The sequence below is a fragment of the Chaetodon auriga genome, chromosome 20 (genome assembly GCF_051107435.1).
Source record: "Chaetodon auriga isolate fChaAug3 chromosome 20, fChaAug3.hap1, whole genome shotgun sequence".
Classification (NCBI taxonomy): Eukaryota; Metazoa; Chordata; class Actinopteri; order Chaetodontiformes; family Chaetodontidae; genus Chaetodon; species Chaetodon auriga.
Window position 1 is genome coordinate 21,948,940 of NC_135093.1, and position 22,386 is coordinate 21,971,325.

The 22,386-nt window shown below is 39.9% G+C and overlaps 1 protein-coding gene across 1 annotated transcript in view; it reads right to left on the minus strand.

The window, feature by feature from the left end:
* Positions 1-22,386, minus strand: part of rbfox3a (RNA binding fox-1 homolog 3a) — a 315,560-nt gene that overhangs the window by 57,798 nt on the left and 235,376 nt on the right. The window contains exons 5-7 of the mRNA XM_076760027.1: positions 22,070-22,162; positions 20,419-20,479; positions 13,828-13,881 (exon numbers count right to left, since the gene is read on the minus strand). Of these exons, the coding sequence (XP_076616142.1) occupies positions 13,828-13,881; positions 20,419-20,479; positions 22,070-22,162 (208 nt within the window). The remainder of the gene's footprint in view (positions 1-13,827; positions 13,882-20,418; positions 20,480-22,069; positions 22,163-22,386) is intronic.

Sequence of the window (22,386 nt, forward strand, 5' to 3'; positions counted from 1 at the left end):
CTCGCCTGTTGCCGACACTGGAGGTCGAAGGCCCTGAAACATCTCTTTCCAAGATTGGCTCAGCACCACGGTTCGACTGGCTTCCCCCTGTGGGACCACAAAGCAGACCGAAGAAATGAGCGACAGCCTGGGGCCCCCTTCGCGTCAGTTCAGAGCAGACATCCACTGGAGCGTCACTGGCAGAAAAGGAGGCATTTTATGCAGTTTTGAACAAAGAGTTGGTGTCTTATGGCTATAACAGTCTCAATTCTCATTAGACTCGTTAAGTCATTCATTCAAGAAATTCACGTTTGCGTCTCCATTTTTCTTCAAAACTACTTCTCACTATTGCCAAAATCATTCTGCTATTATTTTGCTATAGTTTCTTCATTCAGTTGTCTGTGTTACATCATATCATCCATATTATTTATCGTATTATTTACTATTCATATCCATTCTCGTGTCAAATAAATAATACTTTTCATCTAAGTAATTGTCAGACGGTGTCCTTTTGAGCTGGAAATAGATGACCCCTGTATTGAGAATTCTTCAGATTATCAGACTGATCTACTGTTATTTCATTAATTATTATTAAATCAGCATTAAAAGAAATAATAAATAAAATCCTTCTGAGCTGATGAAGGTTGGTGCCCCTTTCATACTAAAGAGTGCAACATTAAACTTAAAGGTTTAATGACATGATTCCCCTACAATATGAAAATTGAATTTAGGTTCAGGTGGATTGAGACTGAATGCAATAAAAAAAAATAGTGTTAGACTAACTAGTGTAACAGTAGTGTTAGAGAGGCATATGTGTATGTGCTGTTGGACAGGTGGAGGTGGTGCCGTTTATATTTTGTATCAATCAATCAATCAATCAATATTCCTTTATTTGTCCCGCGAGGGGAAATTTCAGAATACAGCAGCATCAGTAAAGATTAGTAAAGATTAATATAAGAAGTGCAATGCAGATTAGAAACAAAACAGTATATACAAAAGAGTGAGGATTTAAATAAAAATAAAAAGAAAGAAATTGTAAAAAATTGTATGCACCTTTAAGGACATTCATTCATTCATTCATCTTCTTTACCCGCGCATCCCATTTCGGGGTTGCGGAGTGGCTGGAGCCTATCCCAGCTAGCAATGGGCGAGAGGCGGGGTACACCCTGAACTGGTCGCCAGCCGATCGCAGGGCAACATACACAGACACACAGACAGACAACTCACACACTCACACTCACACCTACGGACAATTTAGAGACCAATTAACCTAATGAGCATGTTTTTTGGTCTGTGGGAGGAAGCCGGAGTGCCCGGAGAGAACCCACGCATGCACGGGAAGAACATGCAAACTTCACACAGAAAGGCCCTGCCCGACCCCAGGTTCGAACCAGCAACCTTCTTGCCATGTCTGTGTGTACCTCAGCAGACACATACACCACAAAACACACACACACATACACACACACACACACACACACACAAAAAAAAAAAACAAACAAACATACATCACAGGATAGATCTGTAATGATCAGGCCCTTTAAGGTCATCTCATGTGTTCTCATGCTCTGATCTTTAACCTACATGAATGCCCTTCATAGCCTAGAGTCGTAAGGATAATATGGCTGGTGAGAGCCACTTCTTATAACAAAAGGCAGGTGGCACTCTGGTTGTGGACAGTCTTGTCTCCTCTGTTTGTGATGTCTATTGCGTTTAGATCCAGCGTTCACACAACACACACTCATACAGGTTGTTTAACACATGTCCAGAAAAAAGATATGGTATGCCCAGGCCTTGGGAACTGACCAATTATATTCTGTAACGTACATCTGATTATTGTACTGGGTTTGGTCAAACCCAACATGATAAATGTGAACTTTTGTCTGACAACTAGGCTCATTCTGGCTGAGATCCTCAGGGAGCTCTGACACTCTGAGACCAGCGCTGTATTACTTTATATGTGACCTCAATAAATACTTTGACTGTGAACTGAAGATTGCTTCGGACTGTTCTTGGGCTTCCAACAAAGAACCAAAGGCTAACAAATGGTGCCGTGACCCGGATTGGCTGACAGTACAGGCGCCTAAATCAAAGGTAAGCAGAAAACCTTTCTCTAAGTAAAATTTCTGCACATTGGACTTACCAAATTAAAATTGTCTGATAAATGCCATCCACTGATCGCTAAAACTAAATAATTTGATAAGGGCTGGGCTGTTGTTTATTAACTGAATGGTCACATGTAAAGTATAAATCACATAGTTTCACATGAGGGAAAGTGAATAAGTGTCCTAGTGACATTATTAGAGGGAAAGCTCTGTCATTAGGACGTGGTAGCTAAGAAAGAATTCAGCTCCGGCCTTGGGTGGCGCATGGTAGCTAAAAAGAAAGCTCCGGCCAAAGAAGGCGCGTTGTAGCTAAAAATAGTCTATAGGCAGACTATAGATGCGTTGTAGCTATATATATGGGTCAATGACGTGACGCTTATTTATTTTGTGTCCATGTGATTTGCTTACATTTAAAAAGGTTAAAATGTTAAAATAAACTTACATATTACTTGCATACATTCCTTTTTTTGAAGACCTAGTCTAAAATATATGGTTTTAATATATTTTGAGAGAATATTTGGGGGATAATGGCAAAAATGCCATGTGGTGTAACCCTAAAAACTTGGTACCAAATTGTTTAACTTGCTTAACAAGGTTAAAATTTTCAAAAAAGAAGCATGCTATCAACTAGTTTGGCATAATCTTACATTAGATATATTTAATAGTAAATAAAAGTAATAAAACACAGTTGTTCAGAATATTATATTTTATTTGGGGAATTTTGTCCGTCAAGTCAAAATCCTGAAGTGTCAAGGTGGTGTAACCACCATTCAAGGAGCTATTTTGGTAATATGATGCAAGAAGACAATGTGACAGGAAATGACATCATAGAGAAGGACCCCTGATGTGTCAAGGTTAGTAACTCTCTTTCAAATTTGAGATAATTCTACATTTTTGGGGTACGGTCAGGTATGCTTATGTTTACATGTCAAATGGTATGACCCCTGGAAAACATTTATTAATCTTCATAATTATAAAAATATTTACTTTAAAAATTATGTTTGAAATATTCACACAAAGGCCATGTGTGTACATATGTGTCCATAATAATACCTGTCAAATTTGATTTTAAATTGACATGTCAAATGGTGTAACCGGTTACACCATTTGACTCCTATTACAAACCTCTCTGTTAGAGGTCAATTTTATCAAATATCAGTAGTTTATGATGCTGATTTATGTTGTAATATAAACTACTTACTATGTGGAACTATTTTTAAGTGTAAAGTATTAATTATTGATTTAATAATGTAGCAGAATTAAGTAGGTGTACAGTGACACCTTTGAACATGAACAGCAGCTTTAAAAAGACAAAACTTCAATAATTCAGTGATAAATGTTAGTCAAAAATTAAAAACTACATCTGTAAAACACAATTTATTAAATTTCTGCTATTTCATAATTAATACAACATAATAGAGCCTCTTAATAGATGCCACTTTGAAAAGATGTGAAAGGTAGTTTTCTCTCTCTCTCTCTCTCTTACACACACACACACACACACACAGTTATGTACTCATGCACTCTCTCTCTCTCTCTCTCTCTCTCTCTCTCTCTCTCTCTCTCTCACACACACACACACACACACACATTTCTGTCTCTTTTAAACAGTTTTTCTACACTGAAAAAATAAAGTTCAATTAAGCTTGAATTCATGTGACTGTCATTCTTGATTTTCAGTGTCAATTTTTTCAAGAAACAGTGACCTTTGACTATAAAAGCAACATAGTCAGGTAGTGTAACTGGTTAGTGTCAATTAGCGTAACTAGTATTTTTCATGAAAATATTATAATATACAGAAAAATTAATGTGGAATCTAAAGTAACCCTCTATTGCAGAGCAATAAGATGTTTTTAAACATTTTTTACATAATTTGTCAAAGATTATTTAGAACACAAAGGATGATTACAGTATATGTCCCACTCAATGTATTTAAAAAAGCCTAAAATTTAAATTTGGAGGTAATCCTTATGAAATCTATTTTCATGTGATATTTTAAAATCAGGTAATTATTTTTATGGCTGCATTGATATGCATTCTGGGTGGATTAAACATTTACAATTTATCATTCTTTTCGGTTACACCATTTGACAGTTTCAGGCACATTCCGTGTGATCTTTGTAAAAAAATGGTACAAATGTGATTTCAAATGACATGAAAGCAACATGAATACAAAATGTACATTTTGACAGACCTGATGAATGCTTTTTATACAGAATTTTAAAAAGTTTTTGAATTTCTCATCTTGACAACCCTTATTTGTCACTGACCCATATACATATATATAAAAAGAGTTCTCCTGGTGAGCTGTGAGCTGTAGAGTTCAACTGTTCATGAGGACACAGGGATAAGTTTGTTATTTTTCATGCAAATGTGGGGTGGTTTCCTACTTGATTGATATTTTACTGTGTCAGCAACAGTGTATCGAGCAGTATAGACTGATTGAGAATTCCTGCACTGACACAGATCTCAAGTAGTTCTGGTAAGGGGGCATTGGAATAGGGGGGAATTTTCAGTTAAGGTGTTACAGAGGTTGGTGGATTAAAACGAGTGAATAGACTTGGAGAACCCCCAGCGCACGCAGTACTAGACTGTGTGTGGAAGTTTCTTGGTCGAGTCGTCACTCGGGCACTACGCCATTTACCCTCTCTGACTAACACGTGTGAAAACATCTGAAAATGTCACAGTCAGGAATGTAAACCTGGCTCCTTCGGGTCGGTGCTGTTCGAAACATTGACCAGATGGCAAAATAAAGTCCAACATGAGGAAAAGGACAATGGCAGGGAAAGATCTGTGAATTGGGTGAGGGAAATGTAAATGGGGTATGTTTGGAGACCGTGAAACCGCTCCACCAAAGCCGAGCGATTTCAGTATGTTTCTGAAAATGGCGACAGATAGTAGCGACCAGGCCAGGTCAAAGTTTCAAGATGCAGGAATTCTGCACAGAGGCAAAGCAGAGAGAGAAGCAAAAAGAACAGAAACATTTTTAACAGATTGCCTCTGTTTCATAGGAGAAGTCAAATTCTCCATTCAGTCACTGTCCTCTGCACAACTAAAACATCAACTGCCAGCTGTGACCTTGACTCCAGACCCACAGTCCACAGAATCCAAAGATAACGCACCCTCGCCAAAACAGTCAATGCCTTACACTGAGGCACGTGCAATGCTGGATGCTCTTCAGCATCAGCTGCCTCAAGTCGAATGTACGAGCCCAGAAGCAATGATAACGACACGGACCACATCCTCTGCCAGTTCAGAATCAATCAGAATCGAGCCGATCATTTGAATCAGGTGTGGTGGAGCAGGAAACATCTAACACAGTCACTACGTTTACATGCAGTCAAAAACCCTTTCATAACTGGAATATCAGCAATAACCCGGTTGAAATACCGTGCAATATATGGAATGCCAGGAGGGGTTTTCTTCAAAGTATTATACTTGCTTGCAAGTAGAGGAAACACAGGAAAAAATGGACACTAGGCCTGTTAACTGTTTTCAGTTTTTTTTTTTTGTTTTTGTTTTTTTTGCACTGAATGATTTAGTGCCACTGATTTGAACTGTTCCAGTTCTTGACCTTATTTATATTCTGTAATAATAAATTTCAAGGCGACGCCTTGTAAAAATTCCAGTATTGTTGAAGTGTTTACTGCATTATATATGCTTTGCATGACCAAATCTAGCATGTCTTTTCTTATAGGTTTGCAGATGAACAGTTGTATAGGTATGGGTTGTCTATTGCAGTTTATTTTCTTATAGATTGTACTGTAATGACCCAGCATTATGGGTAGCGTAAATAACAAATATGTGTGGTTGAAACAACCCAGAATATTTATTAATTTGACCCAGCATTTGGGTAGTGTCAATAACAAATATGTGTGGTTGAAACAACCCAGAACATTTATTAATTTGACCCAGCATTTGGGTAGAGTAAATAACAAATATGTGTGGTTGAGACAACCCAGAATATTTATAAATTTGACCCAGCATTTGGGTAGCATAAATAACAAATATGTGTGGTTGAAACAACCCAGAATATTTATTAATTTGACCCAGCATTTGGGTAGCGTAAATGACAAATATGTGTGGTTGAAACAACCCAGATTTGCAGTTAATTTGACCCAGTATTTTGGTAGAATATTTAACTCATCTGTTGGGTTAAAATGGACCAACCCATCTTGCTGGGTCAAATTAACTACTGCTGGACTGGTGCTATAATGACCCAGCCGTTGGGTTATAAAACAGCCCAAATTGGGTTATTTTTAACCCATTTTGGGCCTATGGTGAAGCATTGTTTGGCGGCTTGTGATTGGACACCCACCCAAAAAAAACCATCTTCGATTTTCACCTTCCACACAGACTTACATGATTACTCACTCCTCACACACCATCTTGCATCTGGAGAAATGCTTTTTGTCTCGTATGCATGGCAGAGAAAACACTGATCATCCAGATACCCAGGCTTTACTGGACAGCTTGCCAGACTCCTTGTGGTCAACAGGCACTAATGATGTTGGTCTGCTCAACATTCCCCCATATTTCCATCCCCCTAAAGCCTAACACTATTCCTATTTATCGGAGACAGTATCCACTGAAACCTGACCAAATCACAGGTATCAAAAATACAATCAAGGGACTGTTACAGGCAAGTGTTCTTGTACCTACGACTTCAGCATGGAACACTCCCATAAATCCTGTTCCAAAGCCTGGTAAACCTGATTACCATATGGTTCATGACCTCAGACCCGTCAACAAGTTGTCGTTCCCACACACTATGACACGCCGAACCCTTACACCATGTTGAACGCTATTTCACCTGAGCATAACTTTTTCTCCTGCATTGACTTGGCTAATGCATACTTCAATGTTCCCCTGCATGAGGATTCACGAGAGATGTTTGCTTTTTCTTATGAGGGTGTACAATACACTTATTCCCATCTACCTCAGGGCTTCATAGACTCGCCATCCATTTTCAATCATGTTCTGAAACAGCAGCTACAGTCTTTGACGTTTCCACAGGGTGTCTCTCTTCTTCAGTATGTGGATAACATCCTCTTGGCTGCACCCAATTCTGATTTTTTTCATGAAGGCCACTGAAATACTTTTACACCATCTTGCACACTGCGGCTTTAAAGTCTCGAAGTCTAAACTCCAGCTTGGGGGCCCAAAGGTGACATTCTTGGGCCGTGTGGTCAGCTCATCCGGTCTGAGGATGACAAATGCCCAGAAAACAGACATTTTGAGTCATTCCAAGCCAACCACTGTTAAATCCATGATGCAGTTTCTGGGGCCAGTAACATACAGCAAGAACTTTGTTCCTGATTTCTCTGGTTTGGTGGCACCTTTAAGAGCGCTAATCACACAGGCTGGGTACAACTCTCCCTTACAGTGGACAGCAGAAACTGATAAGGCTTTTGTAGATGTCAAGGCTGCATTGTCAAATGCATGTGCTCTACACTTTCCGAACTACTCAGAGCCTTTCCATTTGGATGTTGATGGAAAGAATGGCTTTGTGAATGTTTTGTGAAACGTTCTGTTTCAAAAGGGGGAGAGTAGGAGTACAACAGACAGAAAACTTTTGATGTACTACAGTTCCAAATTGGATAACATGGAGACAGGACATCCTACATGTGTCAGACATGTAGCAGCAATAGGGAAAGCAGTACAAAAGACATCCCACATCACCATGAGCAATCAGACTATAGTACACACTACACATGGTGTAAAAGCATCTTCTTGACTCCAATGCGTTCACACTATCAGCGCACAGAATTCTAGGTCTGCAACAGTTGCTTAACAAACCTCACATTCACTTCACTAGTGAAGGAACTAACATGGCTCTACAGATCATGACTGTGTGGCAGAAACTAACAAGGAGATGCAACTGCACTCCTCTCTACACAAAGAGCCTATCGAGAATGCTGAAATGATATTATTCTGCGATGGTCACAGTCGCCACACTCCTGCGGGCACGTTAGTGACGTCATACGCCGTTGTAGAAGAAATGTCAGCTGGTTTACAAACAAAACAAGCCCAAATCGTTCCACAACCAGCTTCAGCTCAAAAGGCGGAATTAGTTGTGATAACCGAAGCATGTAAACTAGCAAAAGGCAAGACTGTAAATATCTATACTGATTCGGCTTATGCAGTTGTACATGTGGACCTGTGTCATTGGAGGAGGAAAGGTTTTATGACATCAGCTGGCACTCCTGTTAAACATCTGAATCAGTTACTTGACCTCTATTATGCCCTGCTTGAGCCAAAACAGGTCGCTATAGTCATGTGCAGAGGACATCAAAAAGGAGATGGCAGAATTGCAATAATGCCAATAACACTGCAGATGTGGCAGCAAAAGAGATAGCAGGGTACAATATGTATAAACAAATGCCTCAGAAGGTTGATGACAAGCCACATAGAGATCTATGTGTACAAAACATCAAGGAAATACAAGAAGCGGCTGCTCCATCTGAAAAACAGACATGGAGAGAAAAAGGAGCCACTAAAGATTCTCTAGGGCTCTGGAGAAACCATGAAGGAAAAATAGTAGCTCTGGCTGGACTACTGAATATGCTGTGTCAAGAAGCACATAGCAGAGGTCACTGTGCTAGTTCAAAAGTGACAGCTCTCATTTCACAACATTGGTGGCATCCCCATCTGAAGGATATCGCCACATATTTTGTGCAGTCTTGTGAGATATGCAATCAATTGAATCCAAAGATCTCACTCAAGGCTGGATTAGGCAGCTTCCCAGTGCCTGATGCACCGTGGAAGGAGATAGTAATTGATTTTACTGATATGGGAGCAGACCACAGAACTGAAGGTAAAAGATATCGTCTAGTCTGTGTAGATCCACTTTCCAGATGGGTGGAAGCCACACCTACCAAAACAGAAAAAGGAAAAGAAGTCATTAATTGGTTGACAAGAGAAATTATACCCAGATTTGGAGTCCCAGAAATTATAAGATCTGATTATGGTCCTCATTTCTCCAATAAGGATCTGCAATAAGTGGAAAAGATGTTTGGGATCCGGCATAAGTTTGGAGCAGTTTACCACCCACCTCTCAAGGCTTGGTGGAAAGAGCAAACAGAACCATCAAGGAGAGTCTAGCAAAAGTCTGCGCTGACACAAAGTTAACATGGATTGAGGCCCTACCTACTGTGTTGTTCAACTTAAGATCCACCCCTAATGCGACTATGAATGTCAGTCCACATGAAATCCTGACAGGAAGAAAAATGCCCTGTCCATTCACTACTGCACCATCAGACTCACCACCTGTGGTGTTACAGCATGAGAACATGTGTGAGTATATGAAGGAATTGCATAACTCAGTGATGAGTATCTCCCAACAGGTAACACAGATACTCACCAAGGAACAGGATCAAGAAACCTCACCTGTAGAAGTGGGAGACTGGGTCCTCAGGAAGGTCAACAAATTCAATTGGTCCTCCCCCAGGTGGAAAGGCCCATACAAGGTACCAGAAACTACATCACATTGTGTGAAAGTCTGGTTGACAGACGACAGGCTGAGTAATTAGATCCACAAAACACACTGTACACTTGCTCAGGACCCCACTGAAAGAACACTGACTGAGGTTCGCACTGATTTGGAAACCTCATCTGCTAGCAATGATTGACACACTGGAATTGAAGAACTATTGTAACTTAGACCAACCCCAGCGGATCACGCCCTCTAAAAAGACTCCCCTCTGCAGACTCGGATGTGGAACTTGAGTAGCTGTCGCTATATTAACCATATTAGCAGTCATAATCGTACTGCCCATCCTGTGGTGGGACAGTCAGCAAGTTGAAGCTTTATCAGTCCAAATAAGGACCAATGATTCGGCACATGTCCCCGCTGAAAATCTCAGATATCCCCACTCCGCAGCAAAACCCAAAATCAAACGACACATAAAGGAGAACATATATGGGACCAACACTGAATTGATTGTGAATCGCAATCCTGCCCCCCAGTCCTTTAAATTTGATTTGTGTGATGCCATAGTGTGTGGACATCACTCACCTGCCAGTTGGACACATTATGATGTGTACATGTGCATCTTCCCGCATGGGCTGCCGCCTGCTCAGGTTTTATGGTGTTCAAATTGGAGTTATGTGTATTGGAACTCTGGACCACTTAGTTATACCACCACGCCTATCTCGAACATTTGGCATGACCTTAAGGATAAGATCACCCTCATTTGAGACCACCATGCCAAATCCACAACTAAGCATAACCCTGTAATTGTTACTGTAAAGAACCTTATGTTTACCCACTTACCCTGGCCGCCATTGGATGAGGACTTCTATTTGGCATTAGGAGAAGATATCTCCAGCACAGACCCTTTGACAACCATCAAAATAAGGTACAGTACATCCTCAGTACATTCCTCGGTACAACCCTCAACAGTAACTAAAATTAACATTCAAAATTATAGCATGCATGACAAAATTTTGGTTGAGGCAGGATTTTCACAGAGAAATTATTGGCTAGAATGGGTTCAGAGTGTTGCTGGTACAGTTACAAAGGTTGAATGCATAGTATGCTCCTCCCCCCGACCAGCCCTACTAACTGTACCCTCACCCTTCTCTGACAACGAAACCTACTGCATGATGCAACTGCATATGAGTGACAATCCTACTAATCCTTGAGGCTTTGAATCTTCCCTCTTTTGGTGGGTGACCATAAATAAGAATGTGGACTGAATTAATTATGCCCACTTAAATATCAAAAGATTGACTAACATGACTAGAGATGCCGTGGAAGGCCTGCATGAACAACTAGCTGCTACTTCTCTGATGACCTATCAAAACAAAATGGCCCTTGATTTTTTCCTAGCTGAGAGAGGTGGTGTGTGTGCTCTATTTGCCCAAGACTGCTGTGTGTTCATCCCTAACAACACAGCCCCTGATGTCTCTGTAACCCGAGCCCTTACTGGCCTCAGAACACTGTCTGTTGAACTAGCTGAAGACTCTGGCATTGACAATACACTAACAACTTGGTTTGATGCTACTTTTGGCAAATGGAGGACACAAATTGCTTCTGTTTTAATGTCACTCATTGCGGCAGTGACCGTTTTCACCTTATGTGGATGTTGCTGCATACCATGCATCAGGCACCTCTGTCTACAATGTATCACGACGGCCATTAATGACAAATTTCCACCACCACGTCATTATCAATTAGTACAATATCTTGGTGAAACAGTTTCTATGCTCTTTGAGTTTCCACAGGGAGAAGTTGAAGCTGAAGCGGACCCCGACATGGATGTAAATGACGATGTTTGACGCTTGTACATCTGAGATCCTATATACACACGTGACTACATATAGTTTTCGCATGGTAAAATCCTTCATGCTGGTAATCCTTAACGAATAATAATCAATGAGCAAATTGAGAGAAGCCAAAAATCTCCTGAAAGAAAAAAAAAAAAAAATACTTTCAAGTAATACGATTGATGCTTTTGATATGAAAGTAATGTTTTTGTACTTGTTTGACGATTTCATCATTTTCTTATTTTTATTGTGCATTTTGTGATGTTTTTCATTATTTCATTTTTTTTATAGTCAATAATTACTATTTTACTAGTTTAAAGTTCATATTTTACCGTTTTGAAAGGTTATATTCTCTTCAATATGTTTATTGTTTCCACATTTTATTATTTCCACATGCTGGTGCAATGAAGAATTGTTTGCTGCCTGTTAATGCAATGAAGAACAGCTTACACATAATTGCTCACATATAGGCTGCCAAACACAAATACACTTAAATTACTATGTATTTTCCTTCTACATTTTAGCTTTCATATTCCAATTTTTATCACAATTACACATATAACCTATCACAGTCACAGTCAAAACTTTCTTTTTTTAATCATAATATGTTTTTCTATTTTCTTACTAGTGCAACGTGTGTTGGACCGGAGTCCTGCAGCTGGCCTCACCCATTTACTTGGGTTACATAGCCATCACAAGGCGCCGCTCCTCTGCTGTTACCGACACCTGACGGCCCAGGTGCAAAAGAATGTCTGTCCTACACCGGATGTCTACTGTGGTCTTTCTGGTTCTTCCCATTTCACTGTGGTGTAGTAGTTCGGCACAGACTGTCTGGGACCCACTCATGGCAGTTCGGGACAGCCCTCTGTTGGAGCGACGCTGGCATGAAGTAGGCCTCTTCCATGCTGCTTTTGCATTGACTTTCATGTCATGGACTCACAAATACTCACGTTGCATTAGACCTGTTTGATCACGACATCATGAAATTACATCATATTCACTATTATTCATGGTTTTTGTTATTTCATTTATTTTTCAAGTTTAAAATTACATTCAATATTATTCATGTTTTTTGTTATTTCATTTGTTTTTCAAGTTTAAAATTACATCATATTCAATGTTATTCATGTTTTTTGTTTCTTCATTTATTTTCGAGTTTAAAATTATTTCATATGCTCCGCGTGTTTGAATAATACATTTCAATAATACAGTTCATGTATTAATCGAGTTTCATTGTTATATTCCTTTGTCTCAACATTTACTCCATCATTTGTGTTGGCATGATAGAATCATGTCAAATTGTAAATTGGGGGAATTGTAATGATCAGGCCCTTTAAGGTCATCTCATGTGTCCTCATGCTCTGATCTTTAACCTACATGAATGCCCTTCATAGCCTAGAGTCGTAAGGATAATATGGCTGGTGAGAGCCACTTCTCATAGCAAAAGGCAGGTGGCACTCTGGTTGTGGACAGTCTTGTCTCCTCTTCTCTGTTTGTGATGTCTATTGCGTTTAGATCCAGTGTTCACACAACACACACTCATACAGGTTGTAACACATGTCTAGAACAAAGATATGGCATGCCCAGACCTTGGGAACTGACCAATTATATTCTGTAATGTATATCTGATTATTGTCCTGGGTTTGGTCAAACCCAAAATGATAAATGTGAACTATTGTCTGACAACTAGGCTCATTCAGGCTGAGATCCTCGGGGAGCTCTGACACTCTGAGACCAGCGCTGTATTACTTTATATGTGACCTCAATAAATACTTTGACTGTGAACTGAAGATTGCTTCGGACTGTCCTTGGGCTTCCAAAGAACCGAAGGCTAACAGATCCACAAACAGTGGATCTATCCACTGTGATACAGGGTTTGAAGGAGATCATCTGAAGCTGCTGCTGGGTTCAGTTGGAGGATGAAAGGATAGATGGCAAAATGGAGGGACATAGAGAAAAGTGCAGGAAAAGAGGGAAGGAGAAATAAAAGAGATTGATAGCCTCTCTCTGTCAGAGTGGTTATTTAGAGGAGGGCTGTAAAGCTGTCTGGGAATGAACAGATTTCACACTAATGAGCAAAAAGGAGAGCAGTTAGGAGGAGCGGACAGTATCAGCACTTCTACCAAATGAAGCCAAGCTGCCACCTCAAACTACACACACATCCATACATACCAAACTGTCATTTCAAACTGCGCACACACCCTTGCCAACCCTGGCCAACCCTGGCCCACACTGAAGTGTATATATAAAATGAATTACTGCAGCCAGGAATGCTTATACAGAAAAAATCTGTAATTTGTTTCTGGATTGATCCAATGCACAAGGTGGATTGGTGGATGCTCACACAAATTTCATGGACGATGTGAAAGGAAAATAATGAAAAAGAGGAGTGGATATAAAGACTGAGCAATACAAAAAGTATTTATTTATTTATTTATTCATTTATTTTTTCCAGAACGGTCTGATTCTTTACCTGCATAAAATTCAGGACCATATACTGCTCCCACCACTGGGTTCAGCTTCCAGCCTGCACAGGAGAGATGCACACACAGGCACGTGCGAATGCACGCACATAACATGGTACTGTTAGCATTACTACATGAACTTGTACCTATCTGGAGTTCAAAAACAAACGTTATCTACAGAATTACTATAATATTATCTTTTCTCTTTTGAAATTTCTCCATCCAACAAGGCATTAGGCTGTATGTCTTCAATACAAGGATGTCTCTTCCATGAAGACATGGAAAAACTGGTTCATGCATTTATTTTCAGTAGGTTGGACTATTGCAATGGAGTCTTTACTGGCCTAAACAAAAAATCAATTAGGCAACTACAGCTGATTCAAAATGCTGCTGCACGAGTCCTTACAAACACCAGAAAAATGGACCATATTACACCAGTCCTCAGATCACTACATTGGCTTCCTGTGAGTCAAAGAATAGACTTCAAAATCTTGCTGTTGGTCTACAAAGCATTAAATGGTCTAGGACCGAAATATATTGTAGATTTATTAACTCCATATGAAGTATCCAGACCTCTCAGGTCATCAGGGACAGGTCTATTGTGTGTTCCCAGAATGAGAACCAAACAAAGTGAAGCAGCTTTCAGTTATTATGCTCCTCACCTGTGGAACACTCTCCCTACACACCTGAGGTCTGTACCAACTGTCAGCTCATTTAAATCAGGGTTGAAAACACTATTATTTGCTACAGCTTTTACTTAAAGTAATCATTTTAAATGCTAAATTATTGTCTTAAATGCTAACTTATTGTCTTTTACTGGCTTCTGTTTTTAATGTTCCTTTAATTGTATTTTATTTTTATTTTTCTATTCTCGTCTAATCTCTTTCTTTCTTTGACATGTATGATTTTAATGTATTTTTATGCTTCTGTAAAGCACTTTGAATTGCCTGGTGTATGAATTGCGCTATACAAATAAATTTGCCTTGCCTTGCCTTGCCTTTGTAGGATTTTGCATGCATGCTTCCATAAACATGTCCCACATTTCCATATAACAATGCAGATGAGTGTCGACTGTTGGATTCAGGAGTGTCCGTTCTCCTAGATATTCTTTGAAAAAATGACAAAATAATTTCATATGTAACTGTTGTTGATGTCTCTGAGAAAAAGAAACAGTTCCTAAACCACCAGGTTGGTTAGCAGTAAGTAGCATAGCCACTATGCTATGAATTTTATATATGCATGTAATTAAATTATGTACATAACTGGTGTCTCTGTCAACAATTATGACAACTGAGCATTTATGAAACATCAATTCATTAAGAAGCAGTTGTTAAAAATCCCAACTACTATTAAATGCAGCATTAATGAAAAAAAGAAATGGAATCAATAACTTTGCATTATTCCACAGATCCATGATCACATATCTGTTTCACCTCTCACTATCTACTACAGCATTTTAATATTTATATATATTTTGTACCTATTTTTATGTTAATATATTCTCCTTTTTCGTCATATGTACTGTAACCCCAGGTCCAATAAGTATAGACATAGCCAGGGTTCTAAATTAACTTTTTTGATCACCAGCCAATGTGGCTGGTGATCTTCTAAAGTTACCAGCCAATCAGAATTTCCACTAGCCAAATTTTTTCCCGTTGAAAATAAGAGAGATTATGAGTGCCACTGAATACATTTGATCATTTTATTTACATTGTTGGCATGAAAAATGCACAGAAAGTACAACACATGAAACAAAATATACACAGAAAGTGCAAACATTTAATTTATACAAACAAAAAATGCTGTCAGATTTATTATTTTCTAAAAGACATTTTTCCAGTAAGTATTTAGTATCATTACATTCCTAATAAAATGTATTTTTCCTTTCAACTTAAAGTGTTTCTGCTTTCCTTCTTTAATAAGAAATATATATAAGTAACAGCCATGACTTAAACACTTGCAAAAAATTGCATTGGTAATAAATTGAATTATGTATGTACAACTAGAAAACACAAATAGTGCAGCAGTCAGTATTGCAGACTCCTTAGGCTCTCCTGATGACTTCGGGCACTCTCATGGTCCTTTACTGCCTCGACTTTAAAATTATTAGTCCCCACCACAAAATTATTCGTCTTGTTTTTTTCTTTCGTGTACATGCGGCAGTCCTTACAAAACATGACGGCATTTTCGTGATCAAACACAAGCCATTCACGACCTGTCAGCCATTTAGCGTTAAACTTTCTTTTCTTCGTTTCGCACGCTTTGTCGACATTCTCATCCCCTGCCTCCTTCCTCTCCTCGCCCCCAGACGTCTGTCCCAACCACCGCAGCATTTAGTTTAACTTTACTTTTTACTTTTAGCTAGCTCAGTCTCCTTTTTTACAGTTTATACGCCGCCGTTCATTCTTCTTCTTCTTTGTGTTTGCGTTTCCGTGGTTTCTTGCGCCGGTTGCACTACAGACTGTAGTGTGCCTGCGCACAGCCAATGGGCGTCTTGTACGTCATCACGTAGCATTACGACAGTGTTCATGGGAAATGTAGGACGGACTGTCAGGGGGACAAATGACCAAGAACTGTAGAGCGGCTCTGACTGACATGATTGCCTAATGCATTACCGGCCAAATTGGCTAGTAAGTTTTTATTTACACCCGCCAATATGAATTTTAATCCGTATTTGGCGGGTTGGCGGGTGTTAATTTAGAACCCTGGACATAGCCCTCTTAAAGCTGGTACTACTGATTTTACTCCTGCATGCATGCACAGTCATGACGATTTTCTTTGCCTGTCGACTGTACAATTGCCTCTCTCAGGTCCTCATGTAGAGTATACAACATGATCAAGATGTTAGTTTTGCACCCAAACGTCAGTATTTTCTTTGGTTTGTGCCGGTGGAGGAGGGGGGCATGCCTATACTCATAGAATCTGGAGTTACAGTATATAACTAAGGTTGTACTTAAAGGTGTAGCCCTCTAACAGCTGTTGCTACTGAGTTAAGGGTGAAGCTGATTTAATCAATGCCCAGTGTGACACCGAGGTTGACAAGCAAATAACATTTAGCTAATAACCAGCTCACAACCTCATAAAACACAATGGGTCATAATGCGTCTTGGCAATCATGGGACATTGATTACATACTGTAACAGTGCCCCGTGTAGCCCACTAGATCTAGGTCACTCACTCTCTTAGTTAACGTCAGGGCTAGGATGAGCACTGTTTAAATGGACAATTTGAGAATCTTAATCTTAATCTTGAGAAATCTGGGCTATCAACTTGAAAGGGGGGCCTTCCCAGAGCACGCAGCACCAGTGGTAAAATGCACCATATTCCCTTTGAAAAGTGCTTCATCGTGCAAGGATGTGCAAATACTAGTCTCTTTCCATAGTCTTCATGGCAGGATAAAATGGTTATAGAATATGCTGGTGGGAAGTCCCAAGCATTTGTCTTATTGCAGTCAGTTAGAACTGAAGAAGCCTTTTGGATGAGAGGCAAAACATCTTCTGGAAACACAAGCAAGTCCAGTTCCCTTTGGAAGCACTTAGAAGACCCTGTAGAAGGGGTGGAAGAGGTGGTGTCGTAGGAAGTGCATGTGGAGGCACAGCTACAGCAGCAACTGCAAAGCATCTCCTCCCGATCTCAGCACTACTGATGAGGCTGAGGTGAGGCTGTGCACCAGGAGGTGTACCTCTTCACGTTTTATGCTTTCTCTGCTGCCTCATGCAGGTGAGCTGCTCATCCAGTTGCTCCCATCTGATAAGAAGGGGAAACTAAGACATGCCAGATATTTTGTTGCATCATGGTCTGCCACACAATAATCCTGGATGCAGTCCCTGTTGTTGCCATGACAAGAGTCAGGACAGCTGTCATAGCCTTCCTCATGTCAGTTCCTATATCCCGGGTGGGGCTCTTAAAGAGCCCCTGACTCTGTGGCCATTGCAGAGACAGCTGAAGACATCAGCACTCAGTTGTTCTGAGGTGCAGCAATCTGAGCAGTGCACTGCTGGAGCCAGAGACGTGCGTGTAAAGAAGAAAAAGGTCAGAAGGGTCCAGAGGGACTTTGCCATGGTCAGTCCACTTTCCATCACTGCCCCCTTCACCTAGAGTGCCATCTGCTTGTCACTAAAGCTCCTCCGCAGCCATGCATTGTACTGACACTTGGCCGGTGGAGTACCCCCTCACACGGAGTGCTCACCACTAAGGCAAGTCTCACAGTGGGGGTGAAGACTGTAGCAGAAATGGACAGTGTAACTGCCTTGCGTTTGCAGTTCGTTTTTCAGTAGCGTATTCGTTGGGCTTTGGTTCCTACCCCCAAGGACATGGAGCCGGAACTGTATGTCCGCAGGTGTGTCGGGGGGACCGTATTAGAAAAAGGACATTGTGCTAGAATACAGGAAAAAAGTTCATTGTTGGATGTATAGAAGTGTGTAGAGATTGTTGTCAAATGTGTGGAGGTCCTTCAGAAGAAGCCTTACCCTCCATGGGTCGTAATGCAGCCAATGAGGTTCATGTTGTTTCCGTTTTTTTGATCATTTATTTTATGAAGTGAACCACTGCTAATGTGGCTAATTATCAATTCGTGTAAGGCTTACGTTAAAACGTTTCTGTTATAATGGAATTAATGTGTTCCTGACGTGAATAAGAAAGGGTTAAATTCATGTTGTGTGTGTTTGTATTAAGGTTAAAATTGTCAAGGTTAAAGGGACATTTATGTGCAGTTTGTATATTTGATTTATTGTTTGTTGTCTGTTTCATGTCGGGTTGCAGTTCTCACATTTGGGAATAAATCCTGAGCAGTAGAATTAAAGAACAGTTGTGCTGCCATCACTACATCATCGGAGGGAGGCACAGACAGCTTCAGAGCAGTGGAACTTTATCTTCACTTTGTTCTTTACTTGTTGACTGCTTGAGGCTGAAAAAAATTTTGGAGCAGAGCTCAGGTTCTGCTGTGAAATACCGTACATGAGGACCTGAGAGAGGCAACTGTACAGTGTACAGTGGTGGGAAAGAAAATAATCTGTGAATATACTAAGGGATAAACTCAATAGTGACACCTCTTCAAGGAATACACTGGGACTCTTCTTCTTATCCCAAACTCTCATATGACATGTAAGTCCTAAGAATGTTAATTGTTGTGCACTAGCTGTAATTCTTCTTTTTCTATTTTAACTCAGTTTTGTTTTGGGTGTTTACTCAACCAAAAAACCAACCAACTAACCAAAACCTGCTGAAGCCAACAAAGCAGACTGAAGTGAGAAAGAGAAAGAGGAGGAGAGAGACAGATGAGTTGGGAGATACTATATGTTTGTGTGTGTGTGTGTGCGTGCATGTGATGTGTGACCAGGTATTTATCACGTTGTGGGGACAAAAATCTGGTTACGCAGTCTCATTGTGGGGACTCACCTGTCTTATGGGGACAAAATGCAGGTCGCCTTAATGTAATTCCTAAAATTTTAGGGTGAAGACTGAGGACAAGGTTACGGGTTAGGTAAGGTTAGGTTAGGTATAGTGTTAGCAATAGGCAACTAGTGGTTATGGTTATGGTTAGGGTTAGGGTAAGGCTCCAGGAAATGAATGTAAGTCTATGTAATGTCCCCACAAGTGATAAAAACATAACGTGTGTGTGTGTATGTGTGTGTGTGTGTGTGTGTGTGTGTGTGTGTGTGTGTGTGTGTGCGTGTGTGTGCATGTGTGTGTGTAGGTTTGCGTGTATTAGTGCTTGGGACCTGATGACAGTGACAGACGGAAAACCCTTCAGGGCTCATTCTTTCTTTCTTTGCAACGTAAAACTAAATGGGGGTGTGCATCTGTGTGTGTCTGTGTGTGTAGAAAAGAGGTGCTGACCAGTTCTGGCCTTTTAATTCCTTTCCTTGTTCATCTATCCCCTCTCCCTCTTTCCTTCTTTTACTTTACATCATCTCATTCACTTCATTTCTCCATCCACCACTCTTTCAATCCATCTACCTGAATGAGCATTTGTGAGAGAGACGGATGAGAGAAACACAGCCTAAAGGTCCTTCTCTTCCTCTTTATGAATGACTGCTGGCTCTTTTTATTGAGTCTATTCATTTACCCATTCACTTTTTTGTCCATCTACCAAATTCTTCTCGTTCTGCTTAAAGTCCACCTTCCATCTCCAATCTGTCTCTTGCTGCTTCACTTTTCCTTTCACTCTTTTAATGTCTGTCCCTGCAGAATAAGAAAAGATTTCACACGATTTCGCTATTTTAATGATATTTCAAACCAAATCAACTGTCTCTTTAACAAATGGTTGGTTTTGGTTTCAAATGGTTTCAATAATCAAATGTGAACAACTCTTTTTATGTGAAGGCAGAATCTGCTACCTGGCTTCCATTTGTAGGTATAAGTTTCCTTTCCATTCACAATATAAGCTCAATTGGTAAAACTGGATCATAATGATTTTTCTTCTTCTCATAATATAACCAAAAGATTTGCTGCTCTGTAATGCAGTCAGATCTGATACTGACAGTGAAATGGTGAGCAAGAAAACTAGGAAGTGGGAGAAATGAAAGACAAGCAGCACATTAGAAGATATGCAAATGAGCTTGGAAGAAAGAGAAATAGAAGTACGGCAGAAGTCTTACCATTTGAATAAGGGTTTGCCACCTTTTTGTTCGTCATTACTCTGGCTGTGGCATTGTTGACCTGTCAGCAAACAGGCAGTGGTTAGTGTGATGGCAACACACAATTACACACACACACCACACACACACACACACACACACACACACACACACACACACACAAAAGAAAACAAAAACCGTGCATATTATGGATAATCCACATCACACCCCCTCTCCATGCCATGGTGATATTTTACAATTTCAGCGATGAGGCTACATGCAGTGTGTCAAAGGTCTGATGTTGAAACACATGCAACAGCATCAGAGAAAATATATACGAGAAAATTCACATTTTAAAACCGAAATGAATGTGCACAGACATTGCAGTTCCTATAACTCTGAAAGGTTACAAATTTTTTTCAATGATTTCAATATATGATCTTAAAAAAGGCTTGAATAGTTTTGGAGGTGAAAAATGTAATTTTGTCAGTAGTCCATTAGCGTTAAGTCATGCAATATAATACATTAACCTTTTAATGGTTCTGTTTATGCACTCAAAACCCATGGTTAAGGTTGATAAAAATGGGTGGTTTAGGTTGAATATGGGAAAAGTCAAAAATGATGAGGAATGAAACACGATGTGTTCATTAGCATTTACCCAAAACCACAGTTTACTAATATTACTAAGATAATAAATAATTTTCTTTCCTTAATGTCCGCAACATAATGCAATTCATAATTTACTGTCTACTTAAATTAAACTCAATTTCACCATAAACTGAACTAATAAAGACCATTATAAAATGGCTTCTACACCTTGTTAGCTAAATCAAATGGTTTTGTTGCCTATATCTAACCACATACCAGAACACTGGTCTTTGAAGTAAACGCCCTTTGCTTTGTACACCCACCATCCACAATGTTCTTGGCAATAAAACATTAGGGAACATAATGTAGGCAGCATTTATGTTTATTCAAAAATATTAACAGAAAGGAATAATAATAGTAATAGCAGTAGTTGTAGCATATAAACATAATCTCTAAGAGGCATGACTGATGCTTGTGAGTTTACTGGTTTTCCAGATGAATAATTGTGAAGGTAAGAAACTCCTATGATACATTAAAAAGTAGTATAACAACAAAAGCCTCAAGATTCCTCTATTTAATGAACTTTTAAGGAATGGGAAAAGCAGGAAAAAAGAGCGAGCAGACAGAACTTTACTCTCCATGGAAGAGAAAGGTGACATCAAAATGAGACACTATACAGCACACTGGCAGATCACTGACTGACATTTGGAAGGCATTCATTTTTAACAGGGGAATTTCTAACTCAAACAATAACCACTGCAAACTCATGCACAAGCCAAGACACAAACACAAATGACACAATGCATGAGCAAAGAAGACTTCACTATTTGTGTCAAAAGAACTGCAACACACTCACACACTGCTGAATAGGTCTGTCTTTCTCTTTGTCACATACACTTACGGATCAAGGTTCGGCATGCAGCGTTCAAGGTGCAGCAGGCAGGTGGGAGAGAGGAAAAGAATGAAGGAAGAGAGGGAATAGAGGGAGTACTGCAGGAGATGTGAATATGATTCCTGCAGGGGAGGAGGGGAGTAAAAGAAGAAGAGTAACGGATGGTAAGGGGAGACAGGAAAAGGAAGGCACCTCTATTTTTCGTCCCTCTACGATTGTACCATTTAGTTTCTCCCGTGCTTGGTCAGCATCTGCACTCGTTTCAAATGTTACAAACCCAAAGCCCTGCATTGGCCAGGAGGTGGGGTTGAAAATCAAATGACAAAGGAAGAAAGTCCATAAATGGATTGATGAAACAAACAGGGAAAAGAAAAGAGAAGAAAATGTCACAAAGCAGAGAGCTGCAGGTTACGAAATCTAGATCTAGAAGCAGATGCCAGAGAGATGTCAGGCTGGTAAAAACAAGCAGGAAAAAACAGAGCTGGAATTACAGTAAGGAAGATAAGACA